General features: G+C 28.1%; 1 protein-coding gene across 1 annotated transcript in view; it reads left to right on the forward strand.

The window, feature by feature from the left end:
* drd (drop dead) overlaps positions 1-23,347 on the forward strand; it is a 111,644-nt gene that overhangs the window by 18,130 nt on the left and 70,167 nt on the right. The window contains exon 3 of the mRNA XM_075299355.1: positions 22,226-22,372. Within this exon, the coding sequence (XP_075155470.1) occupies positions 22,226-22,372 (147 nt within the window). The remainder of the gene's footprint in view (positions 1-22,225; positions 22,373-23,347) is intronic.

A 23,347-nucleotide genomic window follows, 5' to 3' on the forward strand; every position in this document is an offset into this window, starting at 1 on the left:
TAAAAAGTTAATTGCATCAATTTATTAATAGAAAAAGTTTTCAACTTCAATCAAATTTTTAATTGTAAATATTTTGTGGTTGCCCATAATTATTGTCATTACCTCGTGAATATATTTACAAGCCCTTGTTTGTATTGCAAAAAGTAAAAAAAAAATGAAATTATGAATTGTTTAATGGTGCTTAGTAAGAGCGCTCCCCCAAACATTCACTTCCAGCTGGACTTCAAAAACAAACAAAAAAACTACCTACCTATTATATACAAGTGCTGACGTTTTTTATTTCGTTTTTGTTTTATGTTTTTTTTTTTTTTGAAGTATTTTTTTATTGAATTGATTATAGCTAGAGGTTTGGGATTTCTGGAAGAGGTCTTATAGGTGTAGAGTAGTTGTTTGCATGGAAATATGACCACGCAAAAATTTTTGGTTAGTGTCATTTTTTTCAAAATAATATATATAGGGAAATATGTCAATGTGTTTTGTGCTTTTAGTTTAAATGTTTATATTTAATAATTTGCTCTACTAACAACGTTGTTTGGAGAAAGCCATATATGAAATATTTGGAATATTTGCACATACTTTATTTATGTTTGCAAATAAAAAAAACTTAAGTGACGTAAAAGCTTAAATTAGATTTTTTTTAATGAGTTCATTGAGGAATGTGAAGAAGAATGTATGTATGAAAGTATGATCATGTCACCAAAATCACAAAACAATCAAAGAACAAACGCATTCATGGGATTGATTACATATATGAATCAATGCACTCAAAGATTATTTTATATTTCTTGGAATCGGTGTTACATACACGCAGAGAAGGAATATGATCACCTCAAACATGTTTCAAGAACAAAATGTTATTTTTGTATGGTGACCATGTAGGTTAGGTTAGGTTAGGTTAGGTGGCAGCCTGATGTATCAGGCTCACTTAGACTATTCAGTCCATTGTGATACCACATTGGTGAACTTCTCTCTTATCACTGAGTGCTGCCCGATTCCATGTTAAGCTCAATGACAAGGGACCTCCTTTTTATAGCCGAGTCCGAACGGCGTTCCACATTGCAGTGAAACCACTTAGAGAAGCTTTGAAACCCTCAGAAATGTCACCAGCATTACTGAGGTGGGATAATCCACCGCTGAAAAACTTTTTGGTGTTCGGTCGAAGCAGGAATCGAACCCACGACCTTGTGTATGCAAGGCGGGCATGCTAACAACCATTGCACCACGGTGGTGACCATGTAACATGTTTGTCACTAAAATGTTATTTTCTCGTCAAATATAACCTGCTTGCCGAAATCAAATACATGATTTCCGAGAAAATAACATGGTTGCGAAAACCATGTTACATGGTCACACCCCAAAAATAACAAAAATAACATGTTTGAGGTGATCATATTCCTTCTCTGGGTGTACAATTGAAGTTGCATTTTGAAAATTTACAAATTCCAGGAATCTTCTTTAGGCATAAAGGCACAACTTTAAAAGCACTTCCAAAAATGTTTTCCCAAAGATGTTTGTGTAACCTCCACCATAGGAAGGGGTATATTAATTTTGTCATTCTGTTTGTAACACATCGAAATATTGTTCTAACACCCCATAAAGTATATATATATATATATATATATATATATATATATATATATATATATATATATATATATATATATATATATATATATATATATATATATATATATATATATATATATATATATATATATATATATATATATATATATATATATATATATATATATATATATATATATATATATATATATATATATATATATATTCTGGGTCGTGGTGAAATTCTGAGTCGATCTAAGCATGTCCGTCCGTCCGTCTGTTGAAGTCACGCTAACTTCGAACGAAACAAGCTTGAAACTTGGCATAAGTAGTTGTTAATGATGTAGGTCGAATTGTATTGAAAATGGGCCATATTGGACCACTTTTACGTATAGCCCCCATATAAACCGACCCCCAGATTTGGATTGCGGAGCCTCTTAGAGAAGCACATTTCATCCGATCCGGTTAAAATTTGGTACGTGATGTTAGTATATGGTCTCTAACAACCATGCAAAAATTGGTCCATATTGGTCCATCATTATATATAGCCCCCATATATAGACCATTCCCCAGATTCGATCTCCGGAGCCTCTTGGAGGAGCAAAATTCATCCCTCTCGGTTGAAATTTGGAACGTGGTATTAATATATGGCCGCTAACAGTCATGCCAAAATTGGTCCATATCGGTCTATGGTTATATATAGCCGATCCCCAATCACACAAAACTTTCTCCACATCGGTTCATATTCATGGTTGCCACTCGAGCCAAAAATAATCTACCAAAATTATATTTCTATAGAAAATTTTGTCAAAGTTTTATTTCCATAGAAAATTTTGTCAAAATTATATTTCTATAGAAAATTTTGCCACAATTTTATTTCTATAGAAAATTTTGTCAAAATTTTATTTCCGTAGAAAATTTTGTCAAAATTTTATTTCTATAGAAAATTTTGTCAAAATTTTATTTTTATAGAAAATTTTGTAAAAAATTTATTTTTATAGAAAATCTTGTCAACATTTTATTTCTATAGGAAATTTTGTCAAAATTCTATTTCTATAGAAAATTTTGTCAAAATTTTATTTCTATAGAAATTTTTGTCAAAATTTTATTTCTATAGAAGTTTTTGTCAAAATTTTATTTCTATAGAAAATTTTATCAAAATTTTATTTCTATAAAAAATTTTGTCAAAGTTGTATTTCCATAAAAATTTTGTCAAAATTTTATTTCTATAGAAAATTTTGTCAAAATTTTATTTCTATAGAAAATTTTGTTAAAATTTTATTTCTATAGAAAATTTTGTCAACATTTTATTTCTATAGGAAATTTTGTCAAAATTTTATTTCTATAGAAAATTTTGTCAAAATTTTATTTCTATAGAAATTTTTGTCAAAATCTTATTTCTATAGAAAACTAGCGTAACCCGGCCCGCTTCGCTGCGCCTTCCGAAGCGTATTTGGAGGAACATTTTGCGTTAACTTAGTCAACTATATCCTTCGTGCTGAAAACAAATTCGAAAAGATTTGAATTCTTTTAAACAAATCGGACTACTTGATTTTTCGTTTATAGGTACAATACGGCGGGAGAGGGTGTACCCTTTCCTCCAAATTTTTTTAATAATGTTCTGTATTCAAGTAGTTGGACAATCTTCTATATTTCTTGTGAATTTTAAGTGTGGTTTGTCAAGGAAAGGTATCCTTTCCCTCAACAAATCTGAAAATTAAGCACTATATTATCCAATAAATCGGAAAAAGCAAACGTAGTAAAAAATTGTACCACATTAACATTTGCTAAAACGTTGGCTACCAATTTCATGTAAATTTAAGTTCTTTACTAAAAAGAAGTCTGGCAGAAGCCTGTGCAAAAATCATAAAATTATGTACCGAGTTCCCATTTATGGACAACCCTCTACTTTCAATTTAAGAAACAAAAAAAAGGGAACCCTCTCCCCACCTTCGCTCCACTCCGACCTGATATCGGACTATCACGTACCCTATATTAATTTCACAACTACTCAATGGTCCCTATAAATTCTATTGAAGTAAATCGACAAAGTTTATTTCAATTTTCCCCTTCCCCAACCAGATATCGAAAAATCATATACTAATTTAAAAATCCTGTATAAATTTAATCACCTCCTTCCACGTTCCCTGTAAATTTCAAGTAGATCGTCGATGTTTAAATTTTGCTCTATTGTTTTAAAGGGACGTCAATTTCCCCGATACAATATCGACAAACACCGTAGTGAATAGCACCCCTAGCCTTCCCTGAAAATTCTTAAAACTTTCCTTCAAGTGTGGGGCAAGGAAGGTTGCCTCTTCGTTCATAACCTTCCCCCCACTGCTTTTGCAAATTTCAAGAAAACTTAATTTTTTTTTGCAGTTTTAGAGGAGGACCTCCTCCCCGACCAAATATCGAAAAGTGATGTAGCGTATCTTTTGTAAACGTCCCAGAAAATGTCAAACAAATTATAAGCCTAAAGGGGCGGCCTCTCTTCCGTCCAAATATCACAAAATCAGGTACAAACTATTAATATCGTAACCTCTCCCCAGTCCTCAAGTAACTCGGTAAAGTTTAATTGTTTCTCTGTATGTACTTAAGAGAAGCGGATGTCTCCCTATGCCCTTTTATTTTTATTAAAAAGTCAGGAACCTGACATAAATTTCATAACCCGTTTTTTCCGTAAAATTTCAGTCGGGGGAGTTTAGTTTTGTTTGTACTTTCAAAACAAACAAAAAAATCGGCAAAGGGGAGGTCCCCCTCGCCGACCAAATACCGAAAAATAATGTAGCGGATTTTTGTCTAGATGCCAACCCCAACATTCAATGAAAAGTTCAAGCAAATCGCATAATTTTGTTCCAAGTTTCAAAAAGAAGGGCAAGGGGGAGGTCCACTTCCCCATCCACATATGAAATCATCGGGTACCCCATATTAATTCCATAACCTCACCACATGTTTTCTGTAAATCTCAGATAATTTAGAGAATTTTAGTTTTTTCACTGTACTTTAAAAAAGTCGAACAAAGGGGAGGCCCCCCTCTGCCGCCAAATATCGAAATAAAAAGTAGCGGATCTTTGTCTAGATGCCAACCCCAATCTTCAATCAAAATTTCAAGCAAATCGGTCAACTTTGGTCTAATTTTCAAAAAGTCGGACAAAGGGGAGGTTCCTCTCCGCGACCATATGTCAAAAAATGAGGTACCCTATTTTCAGCACATGAGTGCCCCCCACGATCTCTGAAAGTTTCAAGTACATCGGTTCAGCCGTTTTCGCGCCAACCCGGAACATACAAATAAACAAACAAACAAACAAACAAATAAACAAACATAATTTGAATTTTATATATATAGATTTTGTCCAAATTTTATTTCTATAGAAAATTTTGTCAAAATTTTATTTCTATAAACAATTTAGTCAAAGTTTTATTTCCATAAAAATTTTGTCAAAATTTTATTTCTATAGAAAATTTTGTCAACATTTTATTTCTATCGAAAATTTTGTTAAAATTTTATTTCTATAGAAAATTTTGTCAAAATTTTATTTGTATAGAAAATTTTGTCAACATTTTATTTCTATAGAAAATTTTGTCAAAGTTTTATTTCTATAGAAAATTTTGTCAAAATTTTATTTCTATAGAAAATTTTGTCAAAATTTTATTTCTATAGAAAATGTTGTCAAAATTTTATTTCTATACAAAATTATATTTCTATAGAATTTTTTCAAAATTTTATTTCTATAAAAAATTTTGTCCAAAATTTATTTCTATAGAAAATTTTGTCAAAATATTATTTCTATAGAAAATTTTCTCAAAATTTAATTTCTGTAGAAAATTTTGTCAAAATGTTATTTCTATAGAAAATTTTGTCAACATTTTATTTCTATAGAAAATTTTGTCAAAATTTTATTTCTATAGGAAATTTTGTCAAAATTTAATTTCTGTAGAAAATTTTGTCAAAATTTTATTTCTATTGAAAATTTTGTCAACATTTTATTTCTATAGTACGTTTTGTCAAAATGTTATTTCTACGGGATATTTTGTCAAAACTTTATTTCTATAAGAAATTGTGACAAAATTTAATGTCAATAGGAAATTTTGTCACAATTTCTGTTATATAGGAAGTTTTGTCAAAATTTAATTTTTCTATAAAATTTTCTCAGAATTTCATTTCCGTCATTTTGTCAAAATTTCATTCCTATGGGAAATTTTGTCAAAATTTCATTTATATAGTTAATTTTGTCAAAATTTAAAATTTGTCATACTTTCGAAAAAACAAATAATAAAATTTAACTACAAACAAATAATTTTGTTGCAATACAAATAAGTTAAATTTAGCATTAGTTTAACTACAGAATTTTTTTCTGTGTATACCAGAACCAAAAATACAGAAAAGGGGGTTACTCATTCAAATAGATTTTGATATTCCATTCTAATCTATCAGATTTCTGTTAAACTTTTTATCAAAGATTTTTTTTTTATTTTTTCTCATAAAAATTGTTTGTTTGAATCTCAAAGTGTAGGCTGCATCCACCTTATTATCAAGATAATATCAGTATAGAGAATATAAAATTCAAATACAAAAACAAGAACCAACACACCAAAATAAGCAAATTGCTTGTTAACTCGACAACACTAAACATTTACACAACAACTCGATTTTTTGTGTGTTTATATTTTGTTTAAAAGTATTTAAGTTCAGTACAATAAAGTTTAAATATATATACGCGCTAAATGAAGTTGTGAATGAAAAAATAAACAAAAAATAATTACATATAATTTGAAGATGTTAAGAAAACTTAATAGTGCCTTATGTTAAGAGTTCTAATGAAACTCAATTAAAATCAATTATATTTATTTTTATATTATGTCTGAATGGAGAACTTTTTGTACAATAATTTTGTACAATCAAAAATATTTTTTTCAAAATTAAAAAAAAAAAAAACAAAAAAACGTTTATTTAAACATTTTATTTCTATAGAAAATTTTGTCAAAGTTTTATTTCTATAGAAAATTTTGTCAAAATTTTATTTCTATAGAAAATTTTGTCAAAATTTTATTTCTATAGAAAATGTTGTCAAAATTTTATTTCTATACAAAATTATATTTCTATAGAATTTTTTCAAAATTTTATTTCTATAAAAAATTTTGTCCAAAATTTATTTCTATAGAAAATTTTGTCAAAATATTATTTCTATAGAAAATTTTCTCAAAATTTAATTTCTGTAGAAAATTTTGTCAAAATGTTATTTCTATAGAAAATTTTGTCAACATTTTATTTCTATAGAAAATTTTGTCAAAATTTTATTTCTATAGGAAATTTTGTCAAAATTTAATTTCTGTAGAAAATTTTGTCAAAATTTTATTTCTATTGAAAATTTTGTCAACATTTTATTTCTATAGTACGTTTTGTCAAAATGTTATTTCTACGGGATATTTTGTCAAAACTTTATTTCTATAAGAAATTGTGACAAAATTTAATGTCAATAGGAAATTTTGTCACAATTTCTGTTATATAGGAAGTTTTGTCAAAATTTAATTTTTCTATAAAATTTTCTCAGAATTTCATTTCCGTCATTTTGTCAAAATTTCATTCCTATGGGAAATTTTGTCAAAATTTCATTTATATAGTTAATTTTGTCAAAATTTAAAATTTGTCATACTTTCGAAAAAACAAATAATAAAATTTAACTACAAACAAATAATTTTGTTGCAATACAAATAAGTTAAATTTAGCATTAGTTTAACTACAGAATTTTTTTCTGTGTATACCAGAACCAAAAATACAGAAAAGGGGGTTACTCATTCAAATAGATTTTGATATTCCATTCTAATCTATCAGATTTCTGTTAAACTTTTTATCAAAGATTTTTTTTTTATTTTTTCTCATAAAAATTGTTTGTTTGAATCTCAAAGTGTAGGCTGCATCCACCTTATTATCAAGATAATATCAGTATAGAGAATATAAAATTCAAATACAAAAACAAGAACCAACACACCAAAATAAGCAAATTGCTTGTTAACTCGACAACACTAAACATTTACACAACAACTCGATTTTTTGTGTGTTTATATTTTGTTTAAAAGTATTTAAGTTCAGTACAATAAAGTTTAAATATATATACGCGCTAAATGAAGTTGTGAATGAAAAAATAAACAAAAAATAATTACATATAATTTGAAGATGTTAAGAAAACTTAATAGTGCCTTATGTTAAGAGTTCTAATGAAACTCAATTAAAATCAATTATATTTATTTTTATATTATGTCTGAATGGAGAACTTTTTGTACAATAATTTTGTACAATCAAAAATATTTTTTTCAAAATTAAAAAAAAAAAAAACAAAAAAACGTTTATTTAAACTTTGCTTTTATTTATGTTTTTTTTTTAACAAACCAAAGACTACCACGGTTGAGTAATAAAGAAAATTATAACAAGTGATTTAATATATTCTGGTGAGCACGTTTGGTTTGATCAATGACCTTCATGCCTTTCTAAGCTTATAAGTGTCTTTATTTAAATATTGCGATTTTGTCATTTTGGCCATCATACATGCTGAAAAGTATTCGTAGTAACTACAAGAAAACGAGTTTTATAGAAAACTTAAAATTAATAATAGAGCATTACTTGACATTTTTTAGGGCGCTTCTAAATCGTCCATAAACAAAAGAAAATAACAAGTCAGAACAGATCTAAGTTGGTAGAGCTTAACTCGCATCGATTTGAATAGTCAAACTCTGGTTTAAAAAACTTTTATAACTGATCAATAACAAAATAGCAGAAATAAATACTTTTGTTTCAATTAAAACTTCATGCTCTACAAAATAGACCATCTTTTTTCCATTCATCATATCTATGCCATTCCAGTGTGTAACACTTAGAACTTGTTCATATACATATTCTTGATTAGAGTGAAATTCTAGGACGATCTAACCAACTGACCGACGAAGTTGGTTTGACTGACTGACTATCTGTGTATCTGTTGTAATCACGCTACGGCCTTTAGAACTAACACTATCGTGCTGAAATTTGGCATAGACCCCTCTTCAAGAACATTAACTTGGAAGATGAGCTATTTCGGCCCATTTCTTGGCATAGCTCGCATATAAACCGATCCCTCGATTTGACTTCTTTAGTCGATTTACTTGAATTGAATTGAAATTTTAAAGGTATAAAGTGGTAGTGAAAATCTAAAAGCACGGTTGCCACTCATGCTAAAAATAATGTACCAAATTTTGGAGAAAATTTTACCAAAAAAGTACAAAACAAAAAAATGCAAAATGTTATTTGTATAGAGGTTAGGTTAGGTTAGATTAGGTTGGGTTAGGTTATGTGGCAGCCCGATGTATCAGGCTCACTTAGACTATTCAGTCCATTGTGATACCACAGTGGTGAACTTCTCTCTTATAACTGAGTGCTGCCCGATTCCATGTTAACCTCAATGACAAGGGACCTCCTTTTAGGTTAGGTCAGGTGGCAGCCCGATGTATCAGGCTCCCTTAGACTATTCAGTCCATTGTGATACCACATTGATGAACTTCTCTCTTATCACTGAGTGCTGCCCGATTCAATGTTAAGCTCAATGACAATGGACCTCTTTTTTATAGCCGAGTCCGAACGGCGTTCCACATTGCAGTGAAACCACTTAGAGAAGCTTTGAAACCCTCAGAAATGTCACCAGCATTACTGAGGTGGGATAATCCATCGCTGAAAAACTTTTTGGTGTTTGGTCGAAGCAGGAATCGAACCCCCGACCATGTGTATGCAAGGCGGGCATGCTAACCATTGCACCGCGGTGGCTCCCATTTGTATAGAAAATTTTGCAAAATTTCATTTCTATAGGATATTTTGTTAAAATTTCATTTCTATAGTAAATTTTGTCAAAATTTCATTTCTGCAGAAAATTTTGTCAAAATTTCATTTCTATAGGAAATTTTGTCAAAATTTCATTTCTGCAGAAAATTTTGTCAAAATTTCATTTCTATAGGAAATTTTGTCAAAACTGCATTTCTATAGGAAATTTTGTCAAAATTTCATTTCTATAGGAAATTTTGTCAAAATTTTATTTCTATAAAAAAAACTTTTGCCAAAAATTTATTTCTATAGAAAATTTTGCCAAATTTTTATTTCCCTACAAAATTTGTCAACATTTTATTTCTGTAGAAAATTTGTGAATCTCGAAGTTGGAGGGGACACATCGAAATATCGATTTCCCACTATATAACGTATATATATTCTTGATCAGGGAGAAATTCTAAGACGATATACCCATGTCCGTCTGTCTGTATGGCTGTCTGTCGGTTGTAATCACGCTACAGTCTTCAATAATAAAGCAATCGAGCTGAAATTTCGCACAAACTCGTCTTTTGTCTGCAGGCAGGTCAAGTTCGAAGATGGGCTATATCGTTTTGATATAGTCCCCATATAAACCGACCTCCCGATTTGGGGTCTTGGGCTTATAAACACCATAGTTTCTATCCAATTTGTCTGAAATAGGAAATCTAGAGGTATTTTATGACCGCAAAGAGGTGTGCCAAAAATGGTGAGTATCGATCCACATTTTGCTATAGGCCCCATTGAAATTGGAAATCTAGAGGTATTTTAAGACCATAAAGAGGTGTGCCAAAAATGGTGACTATCGGTTGATGTTTAGGTATAGCCCCCATATAGACCCATTTCCCGATTTTATTTCTTGGGCTTCTAGAATCCGTATCCAATTTGGTTGAAATTTGAAATCTAGAGGTATTTTGGGACCATAAAGAGGTGTGCTAAAAATTGTGAGTATCGGTCCATGTTTTGGTATAGCCCCCATATAGACAGATCTCCAGTTTTTACTTCTTGGGCGTCTAAAATCTGTAGTTTTTATCCAATTTGCCTGAAACTAGAAATCTAGAGATTATGAGTATCGGACCATGTTTAATATAGCCCCCATATACACCGATCTCCAATTTGAGGCAAACTGGATAAAACCCGTAGTTTTTATCCAACTTGCCTCAAATTGGAAATCTAGAGGTATTTTAGGACCATAAAAAGGTATGCCGAAAATGGTGAGTATAGGTCCATGTTTTGATATAGCCATCAGATAGACCGATCTCCCGATATTACTTTTTGGGCTTCTAGAAACCGTAATTGTTGTCCACTTTGCCTGAAATCGAAAATCTGGAGGTTTTTAGGAATACAAATAGGTGTGCAAGAAATGATTTTATTTTTTAGGCTTCTAGAATCCGTAGTTTTTATCCAATTTGCCTGAAATGAGAAATCTAGAGGTATTTTAGGACCTTAAATATGAGAGCCGAAAATGGCGTGTATTGGTCCATGTTTTGGTTTATCTCCCAAAAAGACCGATCTCCCGATTTTACTTCTTGGGCTTTTAGAAACCATAGTTTTTATCAAATTTGCATGAAATTTTAAATCTAGAAGTATTTTAGGAACATAAAGAGGTGTGCCGAAAATGGTGAATATCGGTCCATGTGCACTGATAATGAAAATTGCTTGAAACTGAATTATAGTTTCCAGATTTTACTTCTGGTAATCATTTAAATAATGGGGGTAAAAATCTACAGATGTTAGATTTTAAATCAAGGCGTTATTTCATTTTCATTTCATTTTCTTGCACACGATGTTTATGATTCCTCTAAAACTCAAACAAATATGGTTCTTATAAATCCAGAATCTGATCTAGTCTTCATAGGTAAAATCTTTGAATTTATCTTCGGTAAGTGTACTGGTTGAACTGATCTGCTTGTCATCAAATCCCCCTGAAATTTTCACAGGAAACTATAATATTTGATTCATGGTGGTGGGCATTTAAGATTCGGCCCGGCCGAACTTACTGCTTTATATACTTGTTGTACTTAGCATAGAAGAAGCATTTCTTTGATATAAAGTTGTAAAGACTTTTTGATTGATTTGACTTAAAAGTTGGTATCTTAAAATGTAAGAAAATTGTGTTAGACTAAGGTCAACTTGTCATTAATAGTTGTGAAAAATTGTTCAAAATTAATCGAATTGTCTTTAAAATTGTTGTCTTTTTCATCTTGACAACAAAGCAAAAAAGCGTTTAAAAATAGTAGATGTTTTTCAACACTTTATTTTAAAGACAATTTGTACTTGAAACATAACATAATTTCTACTTGAAGTAGAGTTTGTATCTCAATATGTAGTTGCCTTTAAAACGTTTTTAAAGGAGATTAAAATGTATTTCCTAAAATCAAGTACGCAAAACTTAAATTTAAAAGAAATTTCTTTGGAACCGGGCATGCCTTCTTTTCAGTGTAGTTGAATTAAATAGGTTTAGTTGAAATCTTCACTCAATATGCTTATCGGTTTCAATAATTTCGTCAACTGTTCATGACTATGCCATATAGAATAAATTTTACAAACTTCCTTATTTTTTTTTTTTTTCATGGAACCTACAACTACCCAACAATGTCTGTGTCTAAAAATTACTTTTTAATATGTAAAAGAAACAAATATATTGTAATTCTTTTCACATTCGCCAATTTATCATTTCAATACTTAGCGATATTTTTCGATTTGGGAAATTTTCATAGTTCTATATTGATTGATATTCGAACCGCATAATTTGTGATTCTTTTTTCAAGAAATATTTGCATAAAAGCGAACCGTAGAAATAACAAAATTCACTATTGACAGATAATCAGTTTACTGAAACCGTAATGGATGCAAGAGAGATAGAAATAATATGAAATGTTATTTATTTGCGTAGAAAGAAATGCTTAGAATATTTATTATCGAGAATATGTTCTCTCATTTGAGGTTAACAATATTTCAAGTATGGTCAATTACAAGCTTAAATTTAAATATATTCGTAACCATCATATCTCTGATTGATGAGTAGTTGCTATGAAATGATAGAATTGATGGAGAAATATTTTTTACCAAAAATGTCTGTTCAAGGACTATCCATGTAGGGCAGTATTACGGATACAATTATAAACTGAATACAATAATTATTTCCTCCGAAATGAAATTGTTCTTTAAAGGGAAATACATAATAGTTCATAGGAACCTTTTCGAATAAAATAATAATAATTGTTTTTATATAATTCGAGAGGTCCGGCAATTGGTATATGATCCACACACCTATCTTCGATCTATGCGTCTAATGGTTATTTCACTCTTGTATCTGCTCTGGGGCCCCCTTCCCCGGATCTTTCAGGAGTCAGGACTTCACACTCAGTGGTTATGGTCATCTCGGATTTTATATTTCGGAATTAGAGAACAAAACAAATATTAACAAATAACAATTTTAGTATGTTTTTTTTTAATATTCTCCATTAAGATCTATACACTTTTTAATGCATTTGAACCAATTGTCGAAGCACTTTTCCGCTCTACTCGAGGTATCTCCAAACATCAACCGCTTCTTCAGGTGTCGAAAAACGTTGACCTCTCATTTTATTTTTACGTACGGGAATAAAACGAAGTCATTCGATGCCAAGTCAGGACTGTACGTCGGATGACCCATCAAATCGATGTTTTAAGTGGTCACAAATGCAGTTGTGATGTATAAGAACGTCTGCGTTGTATTAGTGGTACGATTGCGACATTTCAAGTCTCTCCGAAAAACACACGATTGTTTCGTGCGCGAGCAACTTTTGTTGGATTTGGTTCATCCTGTAACACCCATACATTCGGCTGCTATTTATTTTCGGGCTCAGACGCGTAAATCCACGATTCATCACCTATAACGACGTCATAGACGTGTTTCGAAGCACCGCGATCTTATTCTTGGAGCATTTCTTACAACCAATCGACACGAGGACTTTTGTTAGCGATTGACAAAATGTGTGGAATACAACACGAAGAATTTTTCATAGTAGAATGTTCATACAATATTGAATGTATGCTGGTTCCACTAATATCTAAGGTTGTCTCAAGGTCATATGACGATCTTGCAATATTAGTTGACACAGCATCGATAGTTTCCGAAACTGATTTTGGACAACTTTCACTCAATTTGTCTTGGAGTGAATTGCGACCTCCGTTGAATTTCCCATAAGACCGGTCCTTTTCGGAGCTTGATCGCCAAAAATTGAATTAAGTTCATCGATGTACTGTTGTTGAGTTAACCCACGTTGAAGGTTGTAAAAAATAATCGCACGCAAATGCTCACGATTTAATTCTATTTGTTTGGCAATATGAAACTTTTAAGTTGCTTTAAACTTAGATTTACGATAGAGATTTCAGTTGGCAGATTGAAATTCTAAGGTTGTACTATACCGAAATATAAAAGGCAAACCTCGTAATCACGCTACAGCCTTCAATAAAGAAGCTATCTTGAGGAAATTTTTACATAAACTCTTGTTTCTGCAGATAGTTCAAGCTCGAAGTTGGGACATTTGCTTGAAATGCAAATGGTATATATTTGTCCATGTTTTGATATAGCCCCCGGACACGGACACCCCAACTTTTATCCAAGTTGCATCTCCCGCTTTGGCGGCTTGAGAGAGGCCGCAAAATTTAATCCAATTTGCGTTGAAATCTAAAAATTTTTTAGATCTATGTTTATCTGGAGGTATGTCGATCGGTATATATCGATCATTGTTTTTATATAACTTTCTTATATAAAATTTTGTCAAAATTGTATTTCTATAGAAAATTTTGTCAAAATTGTATTTCTATAGAAAATTTTTTCAAAATTTTATTTCTATAGAAATTTTTGTCAACATTTTATTTCTATAGAAAATTTTGTCAAAATTCTCCTTCTATAGAAAATTTTATCAAATTTTTTTTCCATGTTGTCAAAATTTTGTTTCTATAGAAAATTTTGTCAAAATTTTATTTCTATAGAAAATTTTGTCAAAATTTTATTTCTATAGAAAACTTTGTCAACTTTTTATTTCAATAGAAAACTTTGTCAAAATTTTATTTCCATAGAAAATGTTGTGAAAATTTTTTTGCTATAGAAAATTATGTCAATATTTTATTTCTATAGAAAATTTTGTCAAAATTTAATTTCTATAAAAAAATTTTGTCAAAATTTTATTTCCATAGAAACTGTTGTCAATATTTTGTTGCTATAGAAAATTACGTCAATATTTTATTTCTATAAAAAAATTTTGTAAACATTTTATTTCTATAGAAAATTTTGTCAAAATTTTATTTCCATAGAAAATGTTGTCAATATTTTGTTGCTATAGAAAATTATGTCAATATTTTATTTCTATAAAAAATTTTGTAAACATTTTATTTCTATAGACAATTTTGTCAACATTTTATTTCTTTAGAAAATTTTGTCAACTTTTTATTTCGATAGAAAATTTTGTCAAAATTTATCAATATTTTATTTCTATAAAAAATTTTGTCAAAATTTTATTTCTATAAAAAATTTTGTCAAAATTTCATTTCTATAGAAAATTTTATCAGAATTTTATTTCCATAGGAAATGTTGTCAAAATTTTATGTCCATCGAAAATGTTGTCAAAATTTTGTTGCTATAGAAAATTATGTCAATATTTTATTTCTATAGAAAATTTTGTCAAAACTTTATTCTATAGAAAATTTTGTCAAAATTAAATTTTTATAGAAAATTTTGTGAAAATTTTATTTCCATAGAAAATGTTGTCAATATTTTGTTGCTATAGAAAATTATGTCAATATTTTATTTCTATAAAAAATTTTGTCAACTTTTTATTTCTATAGAAAATTTTGTCAATATTCTATTTCTATAGAAAATTTTGTCAACTTTTTATTTCGATAGACAATTTTGTCAAAATTTATCAATATTTTATTTCTATAAAAAATTTTGTCAAAATTTTATTTCTATAAAAAATTTTGTCAAAATTTTATTTCTATAGAAAATTTTATCAGAATTTTATTTCCATAGGAAATGTTGTCAAAATTTTATGTCCATAGAAAATGTTGTCAAAATTTTGTTGCTATAGAAAATTAAGTCAATATTTTATTTCTATAGAAAATTTTGTCAAAATTTTATTCTATAGAAAATTTTGTCAAAATTAAATTTTTATAGAAAATTTTGTCAAAATTTTATTTCCATAGAAAATGTTGTCAATATTTTGTTGCTATAGAAAATTATGTCAATATTTTATTTCTATAAAAAATTGTTTCAACTTTTTATTTCTATAGAAAATTTTGTCAACATTTTATTTCTATAGATAATTTTGTCAACTTTTTATTTCGATAGACAATTTTGTCAAAATTTATCAATATTTTATTTCTATAAAAAATTTTGTCAAAATTTTATTTCTATAAAAAATTTTGTCAAAATTTTATTTCTATAGAAAATTTTATCACAATTTTATTTCCATAGGAAATGTTGTCAAAATTTTATGTCCATAGAAAATGTTGTCAAAATTTTGTTGCTATAGAAAATTATGTCAATATTTTATTTATATAGAAAAGTTAGTAAAAATTTTATTTCTCTAGAAAATTTTGTCAAAATTTAATTTTTATAGAAAATTTTGTCAAAATTTAATTTTTATAGAAAATTTTGTCAAAATTTTATTTCCATAGAAGATGTTGTCAATATTTTGTTGCTATAGAAAATTATGTCAATATTTTATTTCTATAAAAATTTTGTCAATTTTTTATTTCTATAGAAAATTTTGTCAACTTTTTATTTCTATAGAAAATTTTGTCAAAATTTATCAATATTTTATTTCTATAAAAATTTTGTTAAAATTTTATTTCTATAAAAAATTTTGTCAAAATTTTATTTCTATAGAAAATTTTATCAGAATTTTATTTCCGTAGGAAATGTTGTCAAAATTTTATGTCCATAGAAAATGTTGTCAAAATGTTGTTGCTATAGAAAATTATGTCATTATTTTATTTCTATAGAAAATTTTGTCAAAATTTTATTTCTATAGAAAAGTTAGTCAAAATTTTATTTCTAAGGAAAATTTTGTCAACATTTTATTTCTATAGAAAATGTTGTCAACTTTTGATTTCTATAGAAAATGTTGTCAAAATTTAATTTCTATATAAAATTTTGACAACATTTTATTTCCATAGAAAATGTTGTCAAAATTTTATTGCTATAGAAAATTATGTCAATATTTTATTACTATAAAAAATTTTGTCAACATTATATTTCTATAGAAAATTTTGTAAACATTTTATTTCTATAGAAAATTTTGTCAACATTTTATTTCGATAGAAAATTTTGTCAAAATTTATCAATATTTTATTTCTATGGAAAAATTTATCAAAATTTAATTTCTATAGAAAATTTTGTCAAAATTTTATTTCTATAGAAAATTTTGTCAAAAGTTTATTTCTATAGAAAATTTTTACAAAATTTTATTGCTATAGAAAATGTTGTCAAAATTTTATTTCATATTTGTTGGTTTGATCTCAGCTTTAAAACCATTTCGTTGACTAAACTACAAGAGTAGCTTAACCAACAGCGGAAAAGAATGTTTGTCAAATTTATTTGGGCAAAGCCCTACAGACTGCAAGATGGTTGGTTGGGTGGCACGTTTCGGAATGACCACATTCCTCATCAGCATCCTTCACATTGACCGGATGTAAAGAGATCGTTCTAATAGCAATCGGTGCCCTTGAATTGAAATATGCTTGGTTCCACCGTGGTACAATGATTAGCATACCCGTCTTACATACAAAGGTTCGATCCTAGTTTCGTCCGAACTTCAAAAAGTTTTTCTGCAGTGATTTGTCTCCTCTCAGAAATAATGTTCACTTTTCTAAGTGTTTCAAAGCTTCCCGACGCGATTTCACACATTGTGTGACACGCTATAAATAAGAGGTCCCTTGTTTTTAAGCTGAAAATAGAGTCGGGCAGCACTCAATGTGGTACCACAATGGACTGAACAGTCTAAGCGAGCCGAAAATAAAATAACAAATCCCCAGCTGGAGTTTTTCACGCTTTATAAAGGGTGATTTGTTAAGAGCTTGATAACTTTTAAAAAAAAAAAAACGCATAAAATTTGCAAAATCTCATCGGTTCTTTATTTGAAACGTTAGATTGGTCCATGACATTTACTTTTTGAAGATAATTTCATTTAAATGTTGACCGCGGCTGCGTCTTAGGTGGTCCATTCGGAAAGTCCAATTTTGGGCAACTTTTTCGAGCATTTCGGCCGGAATAGCCCGAATTTCTTCGGAAATGTTGTCTTCCAAAGCTGGAATAGTTGCTGGCTTATTTCTGTAGACTTTAGACTTGACGTAGCCCCACAAAAAATAGTCTAAAGGCGTCAAATCGCATGATCTTGGTGGCCAACTTACCGGTCCATTTCTTGAGATGAATTGTTCTCCGAAGTTTTCCCTCAAAATGGCCATAGAATCGCGAGCTGTGTGGCATGTAGCGCCATCTTGTTGAAACCACATGTCAACCAAGTTCAGTTCTTCCATTTTTGGCAACAAAAAGTTTGTTAGCATCGAACGATAGCGATCGCCATTCACCGTAACGTTGCGTCCAACAGCATCTTTGAAAAAATACGGTCCAATGATTCCACCAGCGTACAAACCACACCAAACAGTGCATTTTTCGGGATGCATGGGCAGTTCTTGAACGGCTTCTGGTTGCTCTTCACTCCAAATGCGGCAATTTTGCTTATTTACGTAGCCATTCAACCAGAAATGAGCCTCATCGCTGAACAAAATTTGTCGATAAAAAAGCGGATTTTCTGCCAACTTTTCTAGGGCCCATTCACTGAAAATTCGACGTTGTGGCAGATCGTAAGTCTATTCATGATGAAATGTCAAAGCATACTGAGCATCTTTCTCTTTGACACCATGAAATCCCACGTGATCTGTCAAATACTAATGCATGAAAATCCTAACCTCAAAAGAATCACCCTTTAGAAGAAACCTATTTAGTCTTCTTCAACCTAAACCGTCCGAAGGCAGCTTATACTCTAGACCCACCGTTATATAGTGATATGTCTTTGAAGTTATATCCATCAAAACCAAAATAGTTAAAACAGATAGTACATTTCTAGATTTGTTTAATTAGTTTTTTCTATTCTATTCAACAAATTTAACTTCATTGCATAGAATTTAATAAAAATTTGACTTATAAGAAATCTTTAGATACTTTCATACAAATGACTAATTCAAACATAATCTGATCTATTATTCATACATTCAGATCAATAAACACTTAAACCATATTATAGAATAACGAAAATATAATTAGCAATAAACTCCATATTATATAGATTAGTTATCTATTTCTGATGATGAAGTCTATGAAGGATGTGCAAGACCGACAAGTGTTAATTAAGAATTTCAATAAGCTGTGTTGTCATTTACACTTAACAAACAATAAATTCTCAATATTTAAAGGTATGTAGTAAAATATTAACTGAATGTTGTCATTCTAATGATACCACCATTTAGGATTCCAATTAGCATGCATACAATGTTGACCCAGATATTTATATCAAATATCTGTGTACCACTTACAATGACTTTGTTCTTATTACATACAAATATTTATAGATAATTTTTGAAAATCATCCGGATACATTGAAAAGTTTATTGATGACAGTTAGAAATTTTCTAAAATTTCATTTCTATAGGAAATTTTCTCAAAATCTCATTTCAATGGGAAATTTTGTCAATATTACATTTCGATAGGAAAATTTCCTCAAATTTCATTTCTATAAGAAATTTTGTCAATATTTAATTTCCATAGGAAAACTTGTTAAAATTTTATTTCTATTAAAAATTTTGTGTACCACTTACAATGACTTTGTTCTTATTATATACAAATATTTATAGATAATTTTTGAAAATCATCCGGATACATTGAAAAGTTTATTGATGACAGACATTTTCTCAAAATTTCATTTCTATAAGAAATTTTCTTAAAATTTCATTTCTATATAAAATTTTGTGAACATTTCATATCTACAGGAAATTTTCTTAAAATTTCATATCTATAGAAAATTTTCTCAAAATTTAATTTCAATAGGAAAACTTGTCAAAATTTAATTTCAATAGGAAAACTTGTCAAAATTTTATTTCTATAAGAAATTTTCTCAAAATTTCATTTCTATAGGAAATTTTCTCAAAATTTCATTTCTATAGGAAATTTTCTAAAAATTTTATTTCTATTGGAAATTTTGTCAAACTTTCTTTCGTTTGTCATAAATTTAATTTCTATAGAAAATTTGGTCAAAATTTTATTTCTATAGGAAATTTTTGTCAAAATTAATTTTTATGGAAAATTTTGTCAAAATTTCATTTCAATGTTCTCAAAATCTTATTTCTATGTTCTCAAAATTTCATTTCAATTTTGTCAAAGTTTCATTTCTATAGGAAATTTTCTCAAAATTTCATTTCTATAGAACATCCCGTCAAAGTTTCATTTCTATAGGAAATTTTGTCAAAATTTCATTTCTATAAGATATTTTGTCAAATTAATATTTATGGGAAATTTTGTGAAAAAGTCATTTGTAAGGATATTTTGTCACAATTTCATTTCTATATAAAATTTTGTCAAAATTTCTTTTCTATAGGATATTTTGTCAAAATTTCACTTCCATTGGAAAATTTTCCAAATTTCATTTCCATTGGAAAATTTCTCAAAAATTCATTTCAGTGGGAAACTTTTTCAAAATTTTATTTCTATAGGAAATTTTTTCAAAATTTAATTTTTATGGGAAATTTTCCCAAAATCTCATTTCTATAGCAAATTTTGTCAAAATTTCGTTTCTTTAGGAAATTTTATGAAAATTTCATTTCTATAGGAAAAAAATTCATTTCTATAGGAAATTTTCTCAACATTTCATTTCTATAGAAAATTTTCTCAAAATTTCATTTCTATAAGAAATTTTATCAAAATTTTATTTCTATAGGAAATTTTGTCAAAATTTCATTTCTATAGGAAATTTTGTCACAATTTTATTTCTATAGCAAATTTTGTGAAAAAGTAATTTCTACGGAAATTTTGTCAAAATTTCATTTATATGTTGTCAAAATTTCATTTCAATTTTGTCAAAATTGCACTTCTATAGGACATTTTGTCAAAATTGCATTTCTATAGGAAATTTTCTCAAAATTTAATTTCTCTAGGAAATTTTCTCGAACCTTCATTTCTATAGGAAATTTCCTCAAAATTTCGTTTCTATAGAAAATTTTCTCGAAATTTCATTTCTATAGGAAAAAAATCATTTCTATAAGATTTTTTGTCAATATTTCATTTTTATAGGAAATGTTGTCAAAATTTCATTGCTATAGGAAATTTTGTCAAAATTTCATTTCTATAGGGAAAAAAATCATCTCTATAGCAAATTTTCTCAACATTTCATTCCTATAGAAAATTTTCTCAAAATTTCATTTCTATAGGAAATTTTGTCAAAATTTGATCTCTATAGGAAATTTTGTCAAAATTCCGTTTCTTTAGGAAATTTTATCAAAATTTCATTTCTATAGGAAAAAAATCATTTCTATAGGAAATTTTGTCAAAATTTCATTTTTATAGGAAATTTCCTCAAAATTTCGTTTCTATAGAAAATTTTCTCAAAATTTCATTTCTATAGGAAATTTTGTCAAAATTTTATTTCTATAGGAAATTTTGTCAAAATTTAATTTCTATAAGAACTTTTGTCAAAATTTCGTTTCTACACACAAAAAAAATCTTTCCTGATTCAATCACGAAATTAATTGATCCAATTAATTTTTAATTGAAATGTCTTCAATCACGCAAATGATAGTAACAATTAAAAAATTAATTGACAGTCAATTAAAAAATTAATTGATCCAATTAAAAAATTAATTGATACTATTAATTTGTGTGATTGATTTTTGTTTCAATTAAAAAATTTGTTGAATCAATTAAATTTTTAATTGAATATTTTTTAAAACTCAATTAAGATTTTAATGGGAAACATTTTTGTGAAAATTTTTTCTGTGTATGGGGTGTTTTATATATATTGAAATTCCAAATAGTGCAAGAGCTCAACGTCGAAAGAGCCAAAGAGGTGCTTTCGCTTTCACGAAAGTGACCAGTTACCGAATCTGTTTTTTGTAATAAAAATGATCCAGTGTACTTGTCGGCCGTTTGGTAGCTAATTTGAACAAATCTAATATGATTATTTATACCCAATTTTATAATTTAGTCCCATAAAAATAGGTCCTGGAAGATATCAAACAATGTTTTGATTTCTCGATAGCCATGTATACACCGTTCTATTTGTATTTGACTTGTTTATCCAAATAAAAAATAAAGAGTTTTTTAAAGTTCATCAAAACAAATTAAATTAAATGATACCACGGTAGACAATATAAGAGATTGAACTATGGCCAACATAAAACAAACACTTGATTTAATAGCGCCACATGAAGGTTACTGCACTTCGATCAGCGTTCTCTATTTAAGTGATAAAATATCAATTCAAGTGTTAAATAAACTATTAAATGGCCTTCTACTTTATACTCTTAGATTAAATCAAAACTTTTTTAATACATATAAATTAGGTTTTAATAAAAATAGTAAATGCTCTATCAAATTGCATACCAAAAAGTTGTAACAAATAATCGAGTTTGTTTTTTTTTATTAATTCAATGTCAATACAAAAATAAAATTAATTAATCCATTTTGAAGATATTATAATACGACTTAGATACATTTGCGTTTTATTTTACAAAACAATATTTTTTATTTCAAGTCTCAGCTAATTAATAATTAATTCTTTTTCATTTTCTTTCCAGAATATATGTACAGTATTGGGCAGAGATTCATCTCTATTGCAAATCCCTTTGATGCCTCACGAAACCCTGATGCCTCAGAGAAATGCCGTCTTCACACCAGACTATTTATGCAGGGTTTGAATAATTTCGATTTATGGGCGTTGAAAAGTAAGTGAAATCTATTTAGACTAGGAGTATTATATGTAAGAAAATTACTTTTTATGCAGAAATCAAATATGAACGAAATTTTTGGCCAAATTTCCCATAGAAATGAAATTTAGTCGAAATTTCCTATAGAAATTAAATTTGAACAAAATTTTCTATTGAAATTAAATTTTAAGAAAATTTCCTATAGAAATGAAGTTTAGAGAACATTTTCTATAGAAATGAAATTTTGAGAAAATTTCGTATAGAAATGGAATTCAGTCGAAATTTCTTATAGAAATGAAATTTAGTCGAAATTTCCTATAGAAATGAAATATTGATAAAATTTCCTATAGAAATGAAATTTTGAAAAAATTCCAAAAGAAATGAAATTTTGACTGAAGAGATGAAATTCTGAAAAAAATTTCCTTCAGAAATAAACAGAAATAAAATTTTGACAAAATTACCCATAGAAATGAAATTTTGACTAATTTCCTATAGAAGTGAAATTTTGAGAAAATCTCCTATAGAAATGAAATTTTGTCAAAATATCCTATAGAAACGAAATTTTGAGAAAATTTCCTATGGAAACGAAATTTCCTATAGAAATGAAATTTTGACAAAATTCTCATAAAAATGAAATTTTGACCAAATTTCCTATAGAAATTAAATTTGAACAAAATTTTCTATTGAAATTAAATTTTGAGAAAATTTTCTATAGAAATTTGACAAAGTTTACTATAGAAATGACATTTTGACAAAATTTCCTATAGAAATTAAATTTGACAAAATTTCCTATAGAAATTAAATTTGAACAAAATTTTCTACTGAAACTAAATTATGAGAAAATTTTCTATAGAAATGAAATTTAGTCGAAATTTTCTATTGAAATTAAATTTTGATAAAATTTCCTATAGGAATGAAATTTTAACAAAATTTCCTATAGAAATTAAATTTGAACAAAATTTTCTATTGAAATTAAATTTTGAGAAAATTTTC

This window comes from Haematobia irritans, chromosome 3, assembly GCF_050003625.1.
Source record: "Haematobia irritans isolate KBUSLIRL chromosome 3, ASM5000362v1, whole genome shotgun sequence".
In the NCBI taxonomy this organism is placed as follows: Eukaryota; Metazoa; Arthropoda; class Insecta; order Diptera; family Muscidae; genus Haematobia; species Haematobia irritans.